The sequence below is a fragment of the Euprymna scolopes genome, chromosome 12 (assembly GCF_053919585.1).
Source record: "Euprymna scolopes isolate OS-2025 chromosome 12, ASM5391958v1, whole genome shotgun sequence".
NCBI classification, from domain to species: domain Eukaryota; kingdom Metazoa; phylum Mollusca; class Cephalopoda; order Sepiida; family Sepiolidae; genus Euprymna; species Euprymna scolopes.
The window spans coordinates 79,316,764-79,334,384 of NC_136493.1; the positions used below are offsets into that span (position 1 = coordinate 79,316,764).

Consider the following 17,621-nt stretch of genomic DNA (forward strand, 5'->3'; position numbering starts at 1 on the left):
CTGACGTCCTTTCGCAAATTGTAGATGCTATGATTTAGGAAGTATATAAAAAGTTTTAAAGAATAGAGAAGTGAAATTTGGTACATTGGAACAGCGTAAGGTGCCTTATTTCCCTGATTTTCGTGGAATTTGAACAAATATTTCATTGCAAGAAAAAAAATATCCACAATTTGACTGGCTATGACAAACAATATAATCCCACCGACAGCTCGCCGCCCCAATGTTTGCCATGGTCTTTGATGCATTGTCAGTGGCATGCACATGGGTTCACAAATATAAAATTAAAATAAACACTGGGAAACGAAAAACAAACTAAGCTAAGGACTACATTTATATCTACTGTTGAGGTTGTTTCAGTTGATCAATGCATCTCGATCTGTTCAAATCACGGTTCATCTTCAATGGTGCCCAAAGTCGCAGTGAACTATCATCAGTCGATCATTGCTATGATCTAGAAAGTATATAAAAAGTTTTGAACAAATATTTCATTGCAAGAAAAAAAATATCCACAATTTGACTGGCTATGACAAACAACATAATCCCACCGACAGCTCGCCGCCCCAATGTTTGCCATGGTCTTTGATGCATTGTCAGTGGCATGCACATGGGTTCACAAATATAAAATTAAAATAAACACTGGGAAACGAAAAACAAACTGATACTTTACATATATATTGGCTGAACTGTGTGTGTGTGTGAGTGAGAGAGAGAAACTGCCCTCTATATGCTAGGGACTACATTTATATCTACTGTTGAGGTTGTTTCAGTTGATCAATGCATCTCGATCTGTTCAAATCACGGTTCATCTTCAATGGTGCCCGAACTCGTACTGCTGTCAAAGTCGCAGTGAACTATCATCAGTCGATCATTTCTATTGTCACTGACTTCTAGCCACTCCCCAAATCTAAAAATATCTTGGGTCCATATATATCTGTTAGTTATTCGTCACTCGAATTTAAACTTGTCTCTCTTTTGTCTTTGTGAACAGCTTCCTATCCAATGTCTATTGATGAATCCTTTTGTTATTCGCTAAACCTTTTGCCTTTCCTCTTCTTCTTCTTCCTAGTACTTGGGTGGGGGGTCGACTATACTATCACAGGAGTGTCAATTGTCTTTTTGATTTCTTACTGAATTGGCCTATAACCTTGTAAACCTCATTGGCTTTCTTTGTAGCTAAAATCATAACTAAATTCACACAAAATATTTTGAGACTTAATTTCAATATGAAAAGTTTATTCGAAATGACGTCATGACGTTAAAATATTGAGACGGTGATAATGTGACAAGCAAATTCATAATAAATATGAAAATATATGGCAATTAGGCTATACAATTTTCTGTGTTTCATCCTTGTGAGGATTTATCAGGCAATTGCATGGCATTGATGTTTGAGCATGATTTTATATATATTCACATGTAAATGTGAATATATATAAAAATATGCTCAAACATTGTGTGTGTGTGTGTGTGTGTGTGTGTGTGTGTGTGTATATATCAGGTTGACAAAGTTTTTGCGGTTTGGAACTTTTAAATTCAGACGAACATATTTCAGCTCGAACAAAAATTTATTGATCGAAATAAGCACCATCAGAATCAATAACTTGTGTCAACGCAAAACAGGTGTAGTTATACAAGTAACATAAAAATCTTGCGTTCTGATGGCGATGGAGTCGCTGAAAGCGTTTTTGATATTGCTTAGGTTTTTGAAGCATTTATCATACAGAAAATTGTTGAAATGCTTGAAAAAGTGGTAGTCGGTAGCTGAGATGTCTGGAGAGTATGGTGGATGAGGCAATTTCGTAGCCTAATTCGTTCAACTTCTGCAGGGTCGGTTTATCAACGTGCAGTTTGGCATTATCGTGGAGGAGAATTGGGCCTTTTCTGTTGACTAATACTAGGTTTTGTTGTCAAAATTTCTGGTGCATTTTATCCATTTGTTGACGATACTTTGCTGTAATGGTTTTGCCTGCATTAAAAAAAAAAATAATGGAGGAAACCAGTCGCAGACCAAAAAAAACAGTCAGCATGACCTTCTGTTGATGCAACTCTGGTTTCTGGAAGTGTCATGGAGCTTCATTGGCGTCTAACCGCTGAGCTGAGCTAAGCATCGCCGGTTGTCGTAAAGAACCCACTTTTCATTGCAAGTTACAACCCGGTCTGGAAACAGGTTCTTGTTGTGTAAAAGAAGGGAAAATGACACTTCATAACGTTTCTTTTGGTTGTCATTAAATTTGTGAGGCACTCATTTATCAAGTTATTTTGTCTTTCCAATCTCTCAAGTAGTTGGAAATGATCGTATACGTTACGTCTAATTCGGAAGCAAGTTCTCAAACAGTTGTGCGTGGATTGGCTTCATTTAAGACTCTTGATCGTTGTCAACATCCGATGGTCGACCACAACACTCATCATCTTCAAGACTCGTTGCCATCACAAAATTTCTTAAAGCACCATTGTGCTGTGCATTCGGTAGTGGTTCTTAAGCCAAATACTTTGTTGATATCGTGAGCTGTTTCAGCCCCTTATTGTCCTAGTTTGAATTAAAATAAGAAAATTGTGCAAATTTGCTTGTATGCAACATTCTCAAAAGAAGATGTAATTGTTTTAAAATGAGTGTAATTTAAACGATTAAATAGAATGAAAAACCCTCTTGAAAATGATATATAAAACAAAAGTATTATAACAAAAACTTATTTGAAATCAAAATGAAAAATTCTGCAAGAACCTTCTTGATAACTTTTTATATATATATATATATATATATATATATATATATATAATGCTCGTGTCTATGTATATATAATAATTAAAAAAATTTTTTTCTTTTAATTTTGTGAGGATTCTGATGAAAACATTCTTCCAGGAAATCGCAGAATTACACGGATTCCTTCTCAAGATAAATCAGCAGATGAGATTACAGAAGAGGATTTGGCACTGGTTGCTAGAACGGTCAGTGATAAAAAATATGACAGCTATTGTGTAAGTAATATTTTTGCAATGTTTTAACAACAAACCTCGGAAAAAACAAAAACGCTAGAATGCCATACAATGTAAAACTCCACCAAAGTATAATTTGCTTCTAATTCAGTCAACATAAACCGAAACAATTTTTTAAACTTTGTAAAAGGAATAAAATAAAAATGTCAATGACACAATGCTGGAGAATATTCTTGAGGTGGAAAACTCCTCACATATAAACTGAAATCCGGTTACATTAAATAAATGAGAAATTAGGGAGAACTTCTGGCGTTGGTTGGGATGCTGCAGATGCAAATTTTTTTTCCATTTCTGTTCCCCTTTTGAGCCATTCATTAGTATGAAAAATGTAGGACAGCCCCCTCCCCTTGATTTTCATTCAAGTCACATAAGAAGCAATTGACTGAAATTAATCTCTTCAAACGTCTCATTTGCTGATACTGTAATATTATTTACACAAAACGATTGCTTTTCATGGCAGATTAGTTTTCTAACATTAAAACCATCTGAAATATGTTAGTTTATTTTATACCTTTGCATTTTTTTTCTCTTTTCGGGCTAATTTTTGTTTTTCTTTAACTTCCTATTTTACTTATTGTGGTTTTTTTTTTAACCTTTCTTTCCTCTTTATTTTACCTTTCCTCTTTTTTTTACCTTTCCTCTTTTCTTTACCTTTCTTCTTTTCTTTACCTTTCTTCTTTTCTTTACCTTTCTTCTTTTCTTTACCTTTCTTCTTTTCTTTACCTTTCCTCTTTTCTTTACCTTTCCTCTTTTCTTTACCTTTCCTCTTTTCTTTACCTTTCCTCTTTTCTTTACCTTTCCTCTTTTCTTTACCTTTCCTCTTTTCTTTACCTTTCCTCTTTTCTTTACCTTTCCTCTTTTCTTTACCTTTCCTCTTTTCTTTACCTTTCCTCTTTTCTTTACCTTTCCTCTTTTCTTTACCTACTTTTCTTTACCTACTTTTCTTTACCTACTTTTCTTTACCTACTTTTCTTTACCTTCTTTTCTTTACCTTCTTTTCTTTACCTTCTTTTCTTTACCTTCTTTTCTTTACCTTCTTTTCTTTACCTTCGTTTCTTTACCTTCGTTTCTTTACCTTCGTTTCTTTACCTTTCCTCTTTTCGTTACCTTTCCTCTTTTCGTTACCTTTCCTCTTTTCGTTACCTTTCCTCTTTTCGTTACCTTTCCTCTTTTCGTTACCTTTCCTCTTTTCGTTACCTTTCCTCTTTTCGTTACCTTTCCTCTTTTCGTTACCTTTCCTCTTTTCGTTACCTTTCCTCTTTTCGTTACCTTTCCTCTTTTCGTTACCTTTCCTCTTTTCGTTACCTTTCCTCTTTTCGTTACCTTTCCTCTTTTCGTTACCTTTCCTCTTTTCGTTACCTTTCCTCTTTTCGTTACCTTTCCTCTTTTCGTTACCTTTCCTCTTTTCGTTACCTTTCCTCTTTTCGTTACCTTTCCTCTTTTCGTTACCTTTCCTCTTTTCGTTACCTTTCCTCTTTTCGTTACCTTTCCTCTTTTCTTTACCTTTCACCTTTTCTTTACCTTTCACCTTTTCTTTACCTTTTCTTCACCTTTTCTTTACCTTCTTTTCTTTACCTTTCTTCTTTTTTCTTTACCTTTTCTTTACCTTTTCTTTACCTTCTTTTCTTTACCTTCTTTTCTTTACCTTCTTTTCTTTACCTTCTTTTCTTTACCTTCTTTTCTTTACCTTTCCTCTTTTCTTTACCTTTCCTCTTTTCGTTACCTTTCCTCTTTTCGTTACCTTTCCTCTTTTCGTTACCTTTCCTCTTTTCGTTACCTTTTCTTCACCTTTTCTTTACCTTCTTTTCTTTACCTTTCTTCTTTTTTCTTTACCTTTTCTTTACCTTTTCTTTACCTTCTTTTCTTTACCTTCTTTTCTTTACCTTCTTTTCTTTACCTTCTTTTCTTTACCTTCTTTTCTTTACCTTCTTTTCTTTACCTTCTTTACCTTTCCTCTTTTCTTTACCTTTCCTCTTTTCTTTACCTTTCTTCTTTTCTTTACCTTTCCTCTTTTCTTTACCTTTCCTCTTTTCTTTACCTTTCCTCTTTTCTTTACCTTTCCTCTTTTCTTTACCTTTCCTTTTTTCCCCCCCCCCCTTCCTGGCGTTTCCCCCCTACCGCCCCCCCCCTCTACGGTTTCTTTTTTTTTCCCCCTACAGTTTCATATTTTTCCCCCGTTTTCCCTTTTTTTTAGTCCTTGTATTTTTTTTTTCCTAACTCTTTAACATTTTTTTTTTTACTACTTTCACTTTTTAACTGCTCTTAATATACTCTTTTTCTTTGACTTTTTTAAACAATTTTTTACTTTTTTTTTTAACTACTCTTTTTTACTCAATTCTTTTACTCATTTGATCATGTTAGCACTGGTTTAATGTTGTAGCTGCTTAGTATTTAATTGGATGACAACTAAACTTTTTTCACTTATTAAAATGTTCTATGTTTTTTTTCTGCCTAGAAAAATTACTGAGTTTTGTGGTCATTGTCATATTTTGCGATGACCATATTAAGCTTTACTTAGATGTAGAGGACTGTTTTTATAATGCAACCATTGATCAATGGAATTCAACAAATGTAGAAAATTAGCCTCATCATATCTGAATGAGAAAACCAAACTTGCAATTAAATTCTCTGAATGATAATTTGATATCTTAAAAAGAAAACAAAGAAGTTTAAAGTTTTTTTTTTTTCTTTTTTCAATTTTTTATTTCAGGGTTCTTCATGTCACCAATGTCGGCAAAAGACATCCGATATGAAAACTATTTGTCGATCTGGGAACTGTTTTGGCATGAGAGGACAAGTAAGTGAAAATAAATCTCGAGCCTCATTGGAGATCTATTTTTTGTAGAAAAGTTGAAATATTTTTTTTGAATTGAGGTCAAGTTTTGATCAATTAATAACTCAGCCTCGACTAAGGTAAAATTATCCCTTCCCTCCACAAGTGTTTTTGTTGGCATTTTAACCTGACGATTTCCTACAGGAATGGAACGCAGAAGATTCTGCATAGCTTAATTACCATGATTATTATAACTTACTACCTAGTTCTGCTCATGTATTGAGCACTCTGGAAGTAAATACTGAAAAGTGATACATAAAAAATATCTCCTTGTAACATTTTATATGGATACATTATATAAGTAATACCAGGAAACATGCCATTCAACACTAGACAAGTGCACACTACTACTTAATCTGACAGTCTTTAATCACTAATTAGATTTCTCCTGCATCCATCAAAATAAACTGATATCATTGGATTCACAATGAATTTTTTAAGATGGAATTTTAATATTTTTATTATGATTTGTATATTCCAAGAAATCGCTATTTAAATCTGAATATTAAGGAAACATGCCGGCATAGTATGCCTGCTAGCGGTAGATGACTATTCACAACTATGTGGTCTGGGTCTGTTCACATAAACACACGATACAGAAGTTCTACCAGTCGAAGTTTCATATTTTTTTTAGCCAATCAGAGAAAAGAATTCATGGAAATTAAAAAAAAAACAAAAAACATGGGCATCTTTTCAGTCAAAATTTAGCACATCTCAAAGTTGAAGTTTTGTTAATACTTTTCATGAATTATCATAGTGGCCATCTTGGATTTCCTGGTCATCATTTTGGAATTTTCACGTGATGACGACAAACAGTAATGTCTATCAGATTAATAGTCACCTACTATTTTGTTTAACAATTTTTATGATGGTTCTACTGAAAGCTGCTAAGATGAAACTGAAATATGCTAATTAGTATGCTAGTTAGTCTATAAGCTACTAAGTAAGATCATTGTAAATACAGCTATCTGAATATTCATAGTGTTGTGATAATGTGCTCAAAATTTCATATCTTAAAAGATCTGAAGATACAGCTTTTTAAAGATGGATAGTTCTGTAAATTGTGCAATTTTTTACCATTATCAGTCACATATGCATTTGAATAGGATTGACTTAAAATAAAATGGCCAGTGAACTATGCAATCAGTAATACTTTAAGTTTCTTTGATGTAAAGAAAAAAAAAGGCGTGGTATTGCTAAGTATATATGAATTAATAAGTAATGTACATTATATATTTTAAGAGTTTTAAGCAAATAAAGTGATAAAAATGTTAACATGATAAAACGGCATTTTTGTTAAAATTTTGTAATGACCTTCTCCCCTGGATTTGTAAATGATCGTGCCGCGTTTCTGTTAAGAATTTTTTTCATGAAATTTGGTAATTAACTAGAAAAGATGACACTTTTAATAGATTGGTGTGTCCGAAATTCTTTTGACCACTCAGACAATGCCGGATAGCCCTAATAGTCTATTATATAAAGGGTAGTTGGCTGTGTGTTTGTATGTCCAGCCAAAAACTTGAAAAATATGCAACAAATCCCTATAAAGTTGGAATAAATATTCATCTGTGTAATGATCATTTGACCCCCCCCCCAAAAAAAAAATGTTATCTCAACTGATCATTTGTATCGTTTAATGTCATCAAGAATTAAACAAGATTTTTATCACATATTAATACAGCTCAAGATTTGAGTCAACATGTTTTTATTTTTTAAAATTTATTGTTTCTTAACTAATATCAAAGAGAGAGAAACTTAATTTTGGTAGTGCTCTGGAGGCATCCTTAATTTAATTTGACACTTTCAGTGGCACTCAGAAGCGTCCTAAGTTTTATTTTTTATGCTCCCCACATAGAAAAGCCATTTATCTTCTAGGTGTTTTATGCAAAAACTCATACTGTTTAACATCTATTTAGTTTTATTATAGTCCCGGACAACGCTGGGTAAATAGCTAATAATTAGATGTAAAAACAAATATGATTTTCTATTACTGAATAAATAATTAGAAAGCATAAAATAAAAGTAAATAATAAAATAAAAATGTTGAATATAAAAATAAAATGATTGTCTACGAGATCAAAATTAAAAACTGAACAAGATTAAGAAAAATTAAAAATTGTCGTGAGGTGACTCCCTTTATTAATTATTTTTTAATTTATCTTTTTTTGTAGTTTTGTGGTCCATGTTTGAAAAATCGTTATGGAGAAGAAGCTACGAGTGCCTTAAAAAATCCAGTAAGTTTTTGTTTCTTTTTCCCTTTGTATTTTTTCCCTTCATGTTGTTTTCCTTCCATATTTTTTTCCTTCCATATTTTTTTCCTTCCATATTTTTTTCCTTCCATATTTTTTTCATGTCATTCTTTTTTTCCTGTCATTCTTTTTTTTTTTTTTTTTTTTTTTTTTCCTTTCGTATTTATTTAAAATTTTGTTTTCTATGGTAGATATTTATTTTTACTTATTTTTCTGAATTAATGTTTAAATATAAAATAAAAATTATTAAAATAAATTATCTGAGAACTTTCCTTTGGTGTTATTTGGACATTGTGAAATTTGTTTTTGGTGATTTGTTTATGTAATTAGATCAGTCAGGGTGGTCACAGAAGCAGGATAGTGAATGAGAATTATAATCTAGATAAGATGTCAATTATGTGTGGGTAGAGGTCATGTTTAGAATGTAACTGTAGTTGTTTTGATAATTTCAATTTTGTGAGAATTATGGAAATATGTTTGAGTGAGGAATGAGAAGACCTGCAGTTTTCAAAATTATTCTGAAGAAAGAATTGGCGCAGGCAGGGGAGCAGATGTCTCGCATTTTACTCCTTCCAGAAGGAGTCTGGCCGCTGATTGAATATGTAAAACTTAGTGCTCCAGTAGTGTCAACGTTCTACCACAATAAAATGTAAATTATGAAAAAACTTCCAGGAAAGAATGGAGCATAACAGGATATAAACAGATTACGTGTTGATTGGCACACCCAATCTTGTATTGAGTGTTTAAAATATGGTTTTCTACTGCCACGGTAGTAACAGTTTATATGTTTGTTTAGCAACCACAAAAACCTCAGCAAAATTACGGTCAGTTATAATTAATGTGCCATGGCTGAGTAGACAAATAAAATGGTACATGTCGACTGACGTAGTAAAGTGGAAACACGTTGATCGGAGTTGAAAGATAATTTTGTTTCAAGGAGAAGCAAGTTTTCTTGCTTTATTTTTTTTTTATTTTATTTTATGTTTTTATTTAACTCTTTTTCACCCAAACAAGATATATTGTGTCTTACAGGGAACTGTGCAAAGTTGAACAAAGATATCTGTTCACATTACATTTAAACTTCTGCAGATTAGTACAGTCAGGAAATAGGGGAAGGTATTCCAAAAAGAGGAGCTCTGGCAGTGTCTTAATGAATAGCAATTGTCTGACATTGGTCAAAGCTTACCTTCAAGACGTCCGAAGGCCGGCGAGTGACTTTGCTCTGATTAGTTTCACTTTATTTATACGAGAAAGACAAACAAACAATCAAAATCAGGTATTTTTTAAAAACTCAAAATAAAAATAGATGACGTCTGTTTGCAAAGTTCTCCAAAGTAGTAACCTCGTCGTGAACCCCGGCGAAAGAAATCTTTCTTGGACATACACAAACGTGTGCGGCCATTTTGCCTTTTATATATATAGACGACATTACAATATGTAAAACTGTATAATAACATTATTTTTTTAGTTAGCATTATGTAAACCTTTTGTAGTTGTAAATTATAAATGGGTGGAATAAGAGAGATTCATACCTTTCCCACCTTCAAAATATTTGAAACCTAGGCAACACTGGATAAAATCTGTTGGTATATAATCGTGTGTGTTTTTTTTTTTTTTTTTTTAAGAATTGGAGTTGTCCACCCTGTCGAGGAATCTGTAACTGCAGTTTTTGCCGCAAAAAGAAAGGCCGATCATGTACAGGCATCATGATTCACCAGGCCCGTGAAATGGGTTACAGCAACGTCAGTGATTATTTGCTGAGGTAAGACTCTTTATTTAATCTCAAAAAATCAAGTAAAACATAATATAATTCGCACTGATGCATGTAATGGCTACTGTGTTTGTACTAATACTCAACAATCTTTCAGTCTTTCTATGTAAGTAAACAAAAAATTGTCACAGTATTTAAAAGCAACCATCTACATGTCTGTATAGTGTCTCCAGGATGCACATCTATAAATATAAAAGCAAAAATGTATGTATGTATGTATGTACGCTTTTCCTCGATCTCCACAAAAGGCTTCTTTCAGAGGAGCGCTCGCTCGCTTCACAACTTAAAACTTTTTATATCATCTATAAATTGTAATATCTCGCAGTTAACCACAGAGCTCACCTGTCTATTTAATTTTATTGACTTTCAAATGTTAATTATTCCACATTTCCCGCATTGGCACGCGTTACATTCGGTTTTCGGTATTAAAAAAAAGCGAAACTCTACTCTAATCACAGGCCCAGGCCAACGTTTGGTCAATGTCGACTTTTTTGTGAGCATCCAAGTAGTGACTGTCTTGCTTGCCATTTTGAAAAATAAAACTCATAAAAAAACCGAGGGCGATTACTGAATAACATTTCATACTTGATTTATGGTGTAATGCCTATCAATTCCCATTAATTGCGAAAAATTATTTTCTTTATAAAAATAAAATTGCTGCATCAATTTGTGATTTTTGGAATATATTTTCGTTTCGCCACGGATACATCTTTTCTTTAATTTTTGTTTTTATAATATAGGTGTGTATAGTTTTAACAGTCATTGAAATCTTAAATAATCTATTTATTTCAAATTATAAAACAAACTTTCCAAAAAAAAAAAAAAAAAAAAAAGAAATTACAGATGGTTTTACTTTTTGTTATAAATTTTTACGTGATTTTCTTTTGTTTTTTTTTTTTTCAAATTAATTTTCATTTTTGATTTAAAACAAAAAAAAAACTTTCTTTTTTACTTAGGTGATCTTTTAAAACCAATGCATTTTATATGAAAACATTACGCATTTTGTACTTGCATGTCATTGTGAAATTAGTATAAATTAATAGATGATGTGCTAGAAGCATTTAAAAATGCTCAACCACAATTACATTACAGGATATCATGTTTAAATTCTATTTTTACTGGATTATTTTTTGTAAATATTTAGAATTTATACTAATTTTGACATGGCATCTAAGTATATAAAGTTTTCACTTGAAATGTGTTGATTTAAAAACTCGGCCATGTAAACAAGCACCAAATCTTCATTGTAAAAAAAAATTAAAAAAAAAACCCCAATCTTTTTCAGTTTCCAAAAATGAAAACCTGATTGTCGTTTCCAGCTTGGTGAACCTCATTTTGAACAAACCGGACGAGAAAGAATAGATTTCCACCAACTGTGATAATAAGAAGAAATTCATCCTAACCAGATTTCATTTTTCACAAATGAAAAAACTTATCTCTTCACCATTTTCCAAGATTGTTTACATTTATTTTATTGCAACTTTTTTCATTGTCTTCAACGTTTGATGTTTCAAAGATCAAATGAAATATATCGTAAGAATTGGGCAATTTTACGGTGATTATTCAACAAATTATTCTTTTAATCATTTTTTCAGGCAGAAAAACTGATAAATTTTATGTTTCTTTTTTTTTTATTTCCACCAAATTGAGTTTTGTTTTACTTTCTCATTTGGGCACTTTTGATGTTCACCTTTTTTTTTCAATTCTGTCAACATTCATTCATATGTGTGGAAAGTAAGTGTTAAGTGGTTCATAATTATGGCAATATAATATAATTCTTATAAGACATGAATGTAAAAACGTGTACCGCATGGCTTTTTTTAAATTTAGAATTCAATATGGGCACAATCAGCATTTGCCATAGCTTTCCCAGCTATATGGCAACTGCATCAACTGATTTCATAACTTTTAAAAAGTTTTGTTAAATACTGAGTTAGCACTTATTGAAGTTATGATTGATTGGATAAGGATAAATGCGGTTGATCGACAGTTAAAAACCTCAGTTCTTCCATTGTCAAACATCGCTTATGGAATGATAATGATCACAGCTTCCTAGCTGCAGGGATTTTCAGTCCTCAAATATTCATAATTTAACTAGAAAAAAATTAATTAAAATCGGTAATTGCTGAGGAAGTTGAAAACCTAGTGATAATCATTCATTTCTTGATGATTAAATTTTAGTATTGAATTGAGTGTCTATCGAGTTTTTGCTAAAAAATCTAACATGTATAAATCCAATAAACTAAACTGCTTTATGGATTAAATCGAATTGCAGATTATTTAATCACAAAATATACTCCTACAAAAGAAATTGATCTGTATGTTTGAAAATGTCACAAACTATAAAATCCCTACACCAAAATATGAAGTCTGTATCAAATAAGTCGAGCAATAAATTGAATCACTTTCTCTGTGTGTATGTGTATATATATTTCATTAAAGAAAATAGACATTTATTGTCTTTTTAATTTTTTTTTTTATCCTTTCGGAATAAGTTTCCACTTCTGGCATGAACTGGTCGATGTAATTGCCATATTTGTCGTAAGTCTAAGTACGTTCCAGTCCTTCTAAATTCATCAAATATGGTGATGACATCGGCCAGTTCCTCTCAGAAGTGAAGACTTATTCGGAAAGGATTAAAAAAAGAATTAATAGACAAAAAAAAAACATCCATTTTATTTAATGAAATGTGCTTAAGAGAAAAAATTATATATATATATATATATATATTGCACACTGTACTTTGCAATGTTTCTCATTTTACTTTAAAATATTTAAAATGTAATTTATTCACATTATTTGTTGTGTTAATATTTTAAATTCAGATTTGAACCTTTTTTTTACTTCATAATTGCAAAATATTTGAAAAGATATAAAAGTCAGTCACTACATAATTTATAGTGAACTATCCATGTATCACTAATTTTAGTTGGCAACATTTTTAAGTTCATACAATCTATTGAACAGGAAGTTCATGATTTTATGTATTCCATCTTGGACAACATTAGTCTTGTCTTATAACCATTTGTCTCCATAACTCGGAAAATTCTAACAATCTATTATAACAATTCTGTTTTTATGATTGTACATATACTATATGTATATATAAACCGAAACTTTCTTAAGATACATTTTCTATTTTAAAAAAAAAAAGTTCATTTTTCATAACATGATATGAGTATATATTACTTGTATTGATTGAACTATTCTTAACTTGACTGTCATTTGTGCAATGTTTTGAAAAAAAAAAGAACCAAACAATAACTAACATGACTGAAAATGGCTGAAGGACAATCCGACTAAAACGTTGCACAAATAACACTCGAGATGAGACAATCGTCCGATCAATACAAGTAATATAATCAGCCCTCATCTAAAAAAGATCCAGAACTTGAATGATATTAGCAGTTTTTCTTGTTTTCGATTTGACATGTTTTAAAACGAAATGATATAAACATTTCACTTGTTCTTTTGATAATTATTATTCAATGGAATGATTTTGTATTGCATAACATAATTTGTTAACCAGTTCAGCTGAAACAATCGTATTTCGATGTGAAAACTATCTGCAAATAAACAATCTACAGCATAATTATGTTGACACACTGGTTCTCATTAAGGTAAGCAATGTTGTGCCTGTCGGTACCAGATGAGTAGCCAATTGGGAATACCAGGTGCGGTATATAGGAAGATATCAACCTCTCTGCAAAACGTAACATATTTCTTGACTGGGATATGCACACAACTGAGTATTGCTTGTGTATTTAATATTCCCATGATACTTCCTTCTTTGAGGGAAGCTGGTTCAACCATCTAATGTAAATGCCGTTGACATGCGTAAATAAAAATTATGTTTGAAATATGGTGGAAGAGACATTGCTCATATTTCTATATTTCACTTGAGAACAATAATCTGGAGAGATACAATGTTAAGAATTAATAAGTTAGAATCTTGAAATGGCAGGAAAATTAAAGAATGTTTTTGTTGTTTTTAAATCCGTTTTCTTATTGGGAGCTGACAAATCCTCTGGAGATATATAAAAATTTAAAGCATTTTCTATAATAAAAACTTGTCGATATTTATCAGTAGTTTTGCTTTTTGTAGTTTATTTAAAAAAAAAAAATTCATTTTGAACTTTGTACATGAAAGTTTAAATTAAAGAGTAGTTAAAATTTAAAAAAATTCTTTTCTAGAGTAAAAGCAAATTAGAAGCACTGTAAAGAATTAAACTGAAAAACACTATTTTATGCTGGTCATTGAAAGAGATGTGTTTAGTCTGACACCAGAATTAACATCATGCTGCAACATGTTCTTTTGTTTCAAACTGAAATTTTTTTAGTAATATATATGTATGAAACACTCTCAGCACAAAAGGTCATTCAGTAAATTTTCCTAGTTACAAAATTTAAATTTAATCAAATTTTAAAAAGTGGTATTTAAAAAAAAAAAGCGGTTTCGTTTACATTTAGAAATATCAAATCAGGTATCATGTGAAATCATTTCTTAAGCTGCCAAATCTTTACTTGTTTTGTTTGCTTTTATTAGTGATCTGTTAAACCAATGCATTTCAGGTGAAAACATGCACTTATGGTCATAATGAAATTATAAATTCTAAAAATGACCCAGTAGAAAAATAATTACAAGTATAAATGAAAATTTGGCAATTTGAGTTTTTAATGGGGAGTTCACAAGGTCAAGGGGGGGGGCGGTAACTGCAATCAATAATTTTGACTAAATCATCTATACTGCCACCTTTAATCCAGATGTCTCAGACTGCATTTATGACTGATTTTTTTTTTTTTTTTTTAATATTTCTAGCATATCATCTATTGGATCATAATTTGAAATTCATACTAATTTCTCTGACATACTCATAATGTAATGTTTTTGCATGAAATGCTTTTGGTAAAAACAAATTACCAACATAAAGAATCATTCTCCCCCCCCCCCCCTTCAATAATTCCTTGTCAAGAGATGGGGTGTTCCGGTTACAAAGTCATGAGTTTGAATTCAATTTTTAATTTATTCATATCAAATTCATATCTCTTGTTTAATTTGATATAAATTGTGTATTGTATGAAAGCTTTCATGTGTCACATCATAAAGATGAATACATTTCTAACCTTTTAATTTGTTTTTTGTTTTTTTGTTTCAACACAAACTTTCACTTGTATATTCTGAATAAAGTTAACATTTCAAAGTTTTTCATGGTTCTGTTGTTCATGAAGGTGTTTCGTTTTGTGTAACAAGAAAAATAGTTTTCATTCTGTCTGTTAGAATTGAACAACGTTGGTCGGATGAAACCAGCTAACTATTCACAAAAGGAGGCAACGTGTTAAGAAGAGGATGGCTGGAGGATCCGCGGGTGTTACAAAAATGACGACTGGTGAAACAGGCATTGGGATGATCATAAACTTGACAAATCAGATCATCTAATGGTATTTTTTTTACACAAAGGAATCATCACTTATCAAAGCCCGGAGGCCACTCGAGGATAAGGGTTAATGAGTGTACAGCAGTCAAGGGGACATGTCAGTCATCATTAGTAATGGAGATTTGGTAAATTAGATTACTTAAGGAGATGGTTCATCAAGAATTTTTCACGTTGGACTTGAAGACAACCATATTGTAGTCAGAAAGCAGGAAAACCGAAGACAATTCCACAGGCGTGCAGTTCTAAGAAAGAAGCTTTGTTCATGGAATCTACATTTAGGATAGATAAAAGAAAGTGGGAGAAATTGATAGTGTTTTCAAATTTTTTTGTGAAAGGCCAGGGGTATCATAGATGGGAGATCAGATGAGTACTTGCCATAAAAATAATAAAGCAGAGACAGGCTTGCGGTGTCTCTTCTGGGGGGGGGGGGGGTCCCCACACTAGGCTACAAAGTCTATTTTGAAATCATCAGGATAAGCTGCTTCTAGCTTCTAGCAACTTATCCTGACCAAATGTGGCAACAGTACTCCATCCTTGAATTCACTTGGCTTTTATACATTGCATCAGCAGTGAGATATCTACTGGAACGATAGAATGATCTCACCATTTTCCTAGCAACGGACTTGATGTACATGTTCCATCTCAAATTAGGAGTAAAGGTGAAGCCCAGAAGTTTGTCAAAACATGGAGCCTCCTCAAGACGATAGCCATTCATTTCAATTGATGCCCAATGGGGATCAGAGCGTTGATGGTGTAAAAATAGAAGTTTGGTCTTAGATGCATAAAAATTAACCAGACACCTCTTTCTCCATTGTCTCACATTCTCAAAATCAGAGGAGAGAGAACTTGGTCGTTTACACCCTTTGAATTGTTGCCATAGATGGTAGTGTCATCAGCATAAATGTCTACAAATGATCTTGGAATGTGATTTGGGAGATCATTGATGTAGATCAGAAAAAGAGTCGAGCCCAGAATGTAACTACCACTACTCTTATGAACCTATCAGAGAGAAATGATGTAATAATTGAAAAGACGTTTCCAGCTATACTGTAGTTGTGGAGTAAACCTTTATGCCACACTCTATCAAAAGCCTTTGATATGTCAAGAGCAATTACCTTAGAAAGGAAGCCACAATCGATCCATTGATGATAGTTGGGATAGAACATACACTTCTATTCAGGGCCCTGTTATTTGCCAAAATTGGTGGAAACCAAGCCGCTGCTCAGCTACTTTGAACTTGACGGACTGAGCATACAACTCACGTTCTTTATTACTCCTTGACAGTGGTTGCTAGCAATCCTGAAAGCGGCTTTAGTCTCAGTACATCTATTACATTGGAAGCAATAGAAATAGTGATTGCTGTGCACAGTGGCAGCAGCATGTTCTGGAGAGAACCACGGTTGGCTGTTTTGCTGGAATTTTTTCAAGTTTATGAAACAGTCTATGCCTACAATTAACCATTAAGTCAGGTCTGATGATATGGAAGACGTTCTTTTTAAACATGGATCGCAGAGGTAGATCTGATATAAATGTACGAAAGCTATCCCAGTCAGCCATAGAGTATCGATTATGTTAGAATGGAAATTCTGTACAGGGTTGAATGATAAAATTGTCGCCCTAGAAAAGACATGATTCCATTTTCGTTTGATGAAAACGTGTTTTTTTTTTGCCAGACTAACTGGCCAGTTCTTTACAATCTCAAGCGATTAGGAGCTTTATAGCATGTCTGAAAATAACATATTCAATGAGTGAGATTGGAGATGTGCCCTTGTACAACTCATGCTCTCTACCAATCCAAGTTATGACAACAGGACCATTGCCAACATCCTTAAAATGCAAATCCGTAGAGTTCAACACTTGAGGGCAAAGCTCAATAAAGTTTCCAGCCACGATTATGGTTTTTGGTGTGGTTTCAAGTAAGAGCCACATTATACCACCTCACATCTTCGAAGTCAACACCAAAGTGTACCTGGATATACTGAAGTGTGGTGATCCCCTGGTGCAATCAGGTGACCACTGGCAGACCCTGGGTGTGGCAGCAGGACTAGGTGATAGCTCACTATTTCAAAGAGACCCAGGCTTAGCCTCGGAAGGAGTGCTAGGACTGTACCTTTGTCTCACTGGGCCCCCTCCTCCCCCGACCTAAACTTGCTGGACTACTTCTTTTGGTCATACGTCAAGAACGTCACAAAAAATGATCTCCCACCAAATTGCTGCCATCAACCAAGTATTTGCCGAGCTCCTGTTTGTGCTTGTGGAAAAGGTATGCTTCTAGTTCTGTACCCATATCGAGGTGGTGATTGAGGTTGAGGGCGACTGCATTAAATAGATGTCAGCTC

At 32.7% G+C, this 17,621-nt stretch overlaps 1 protein-coding gene across 1 annotated transcript in view; it reads left to right on the top strand.

Moving 5' to 3' along the window:
* LOC145291359 (cell division cycle-associated protein 7-like) overlaps positions 1 to 12,514 on the top strand; it is a 77,888-nt gene extending 65,374 nt beyond the window's left edge. The window contains exons 6-10 of the mRNA XM_080137132.1: positions 2,836 to 2,976; positions 5,705 to 5,791; positions 7,999 to 8,061; positions 9,702 to 9,838; positions 11,133 to 12,514. Coding sequence (XP_079993258.1) covers positions 2,836 to 2,976; positions 5,705 to 5,791; positions 7,999 to 8,061; positions 9,702 to 9,838; positions 11,133 to 11,145 — 441 coding nt within the window. The 3' untranslated portion in view covers positions 11,146 to 12,514. The remainder of the gene's footprint in view (positions 1 to 2,835; positions 2,977 to 5,704; positions 5,792 to 7,998; positions 8,062 to 9,701; positions 9,839 to 11,132) is intronic.
* Positions 12,515 to 17,621: the final 5,107 nt, after the last annotated feature.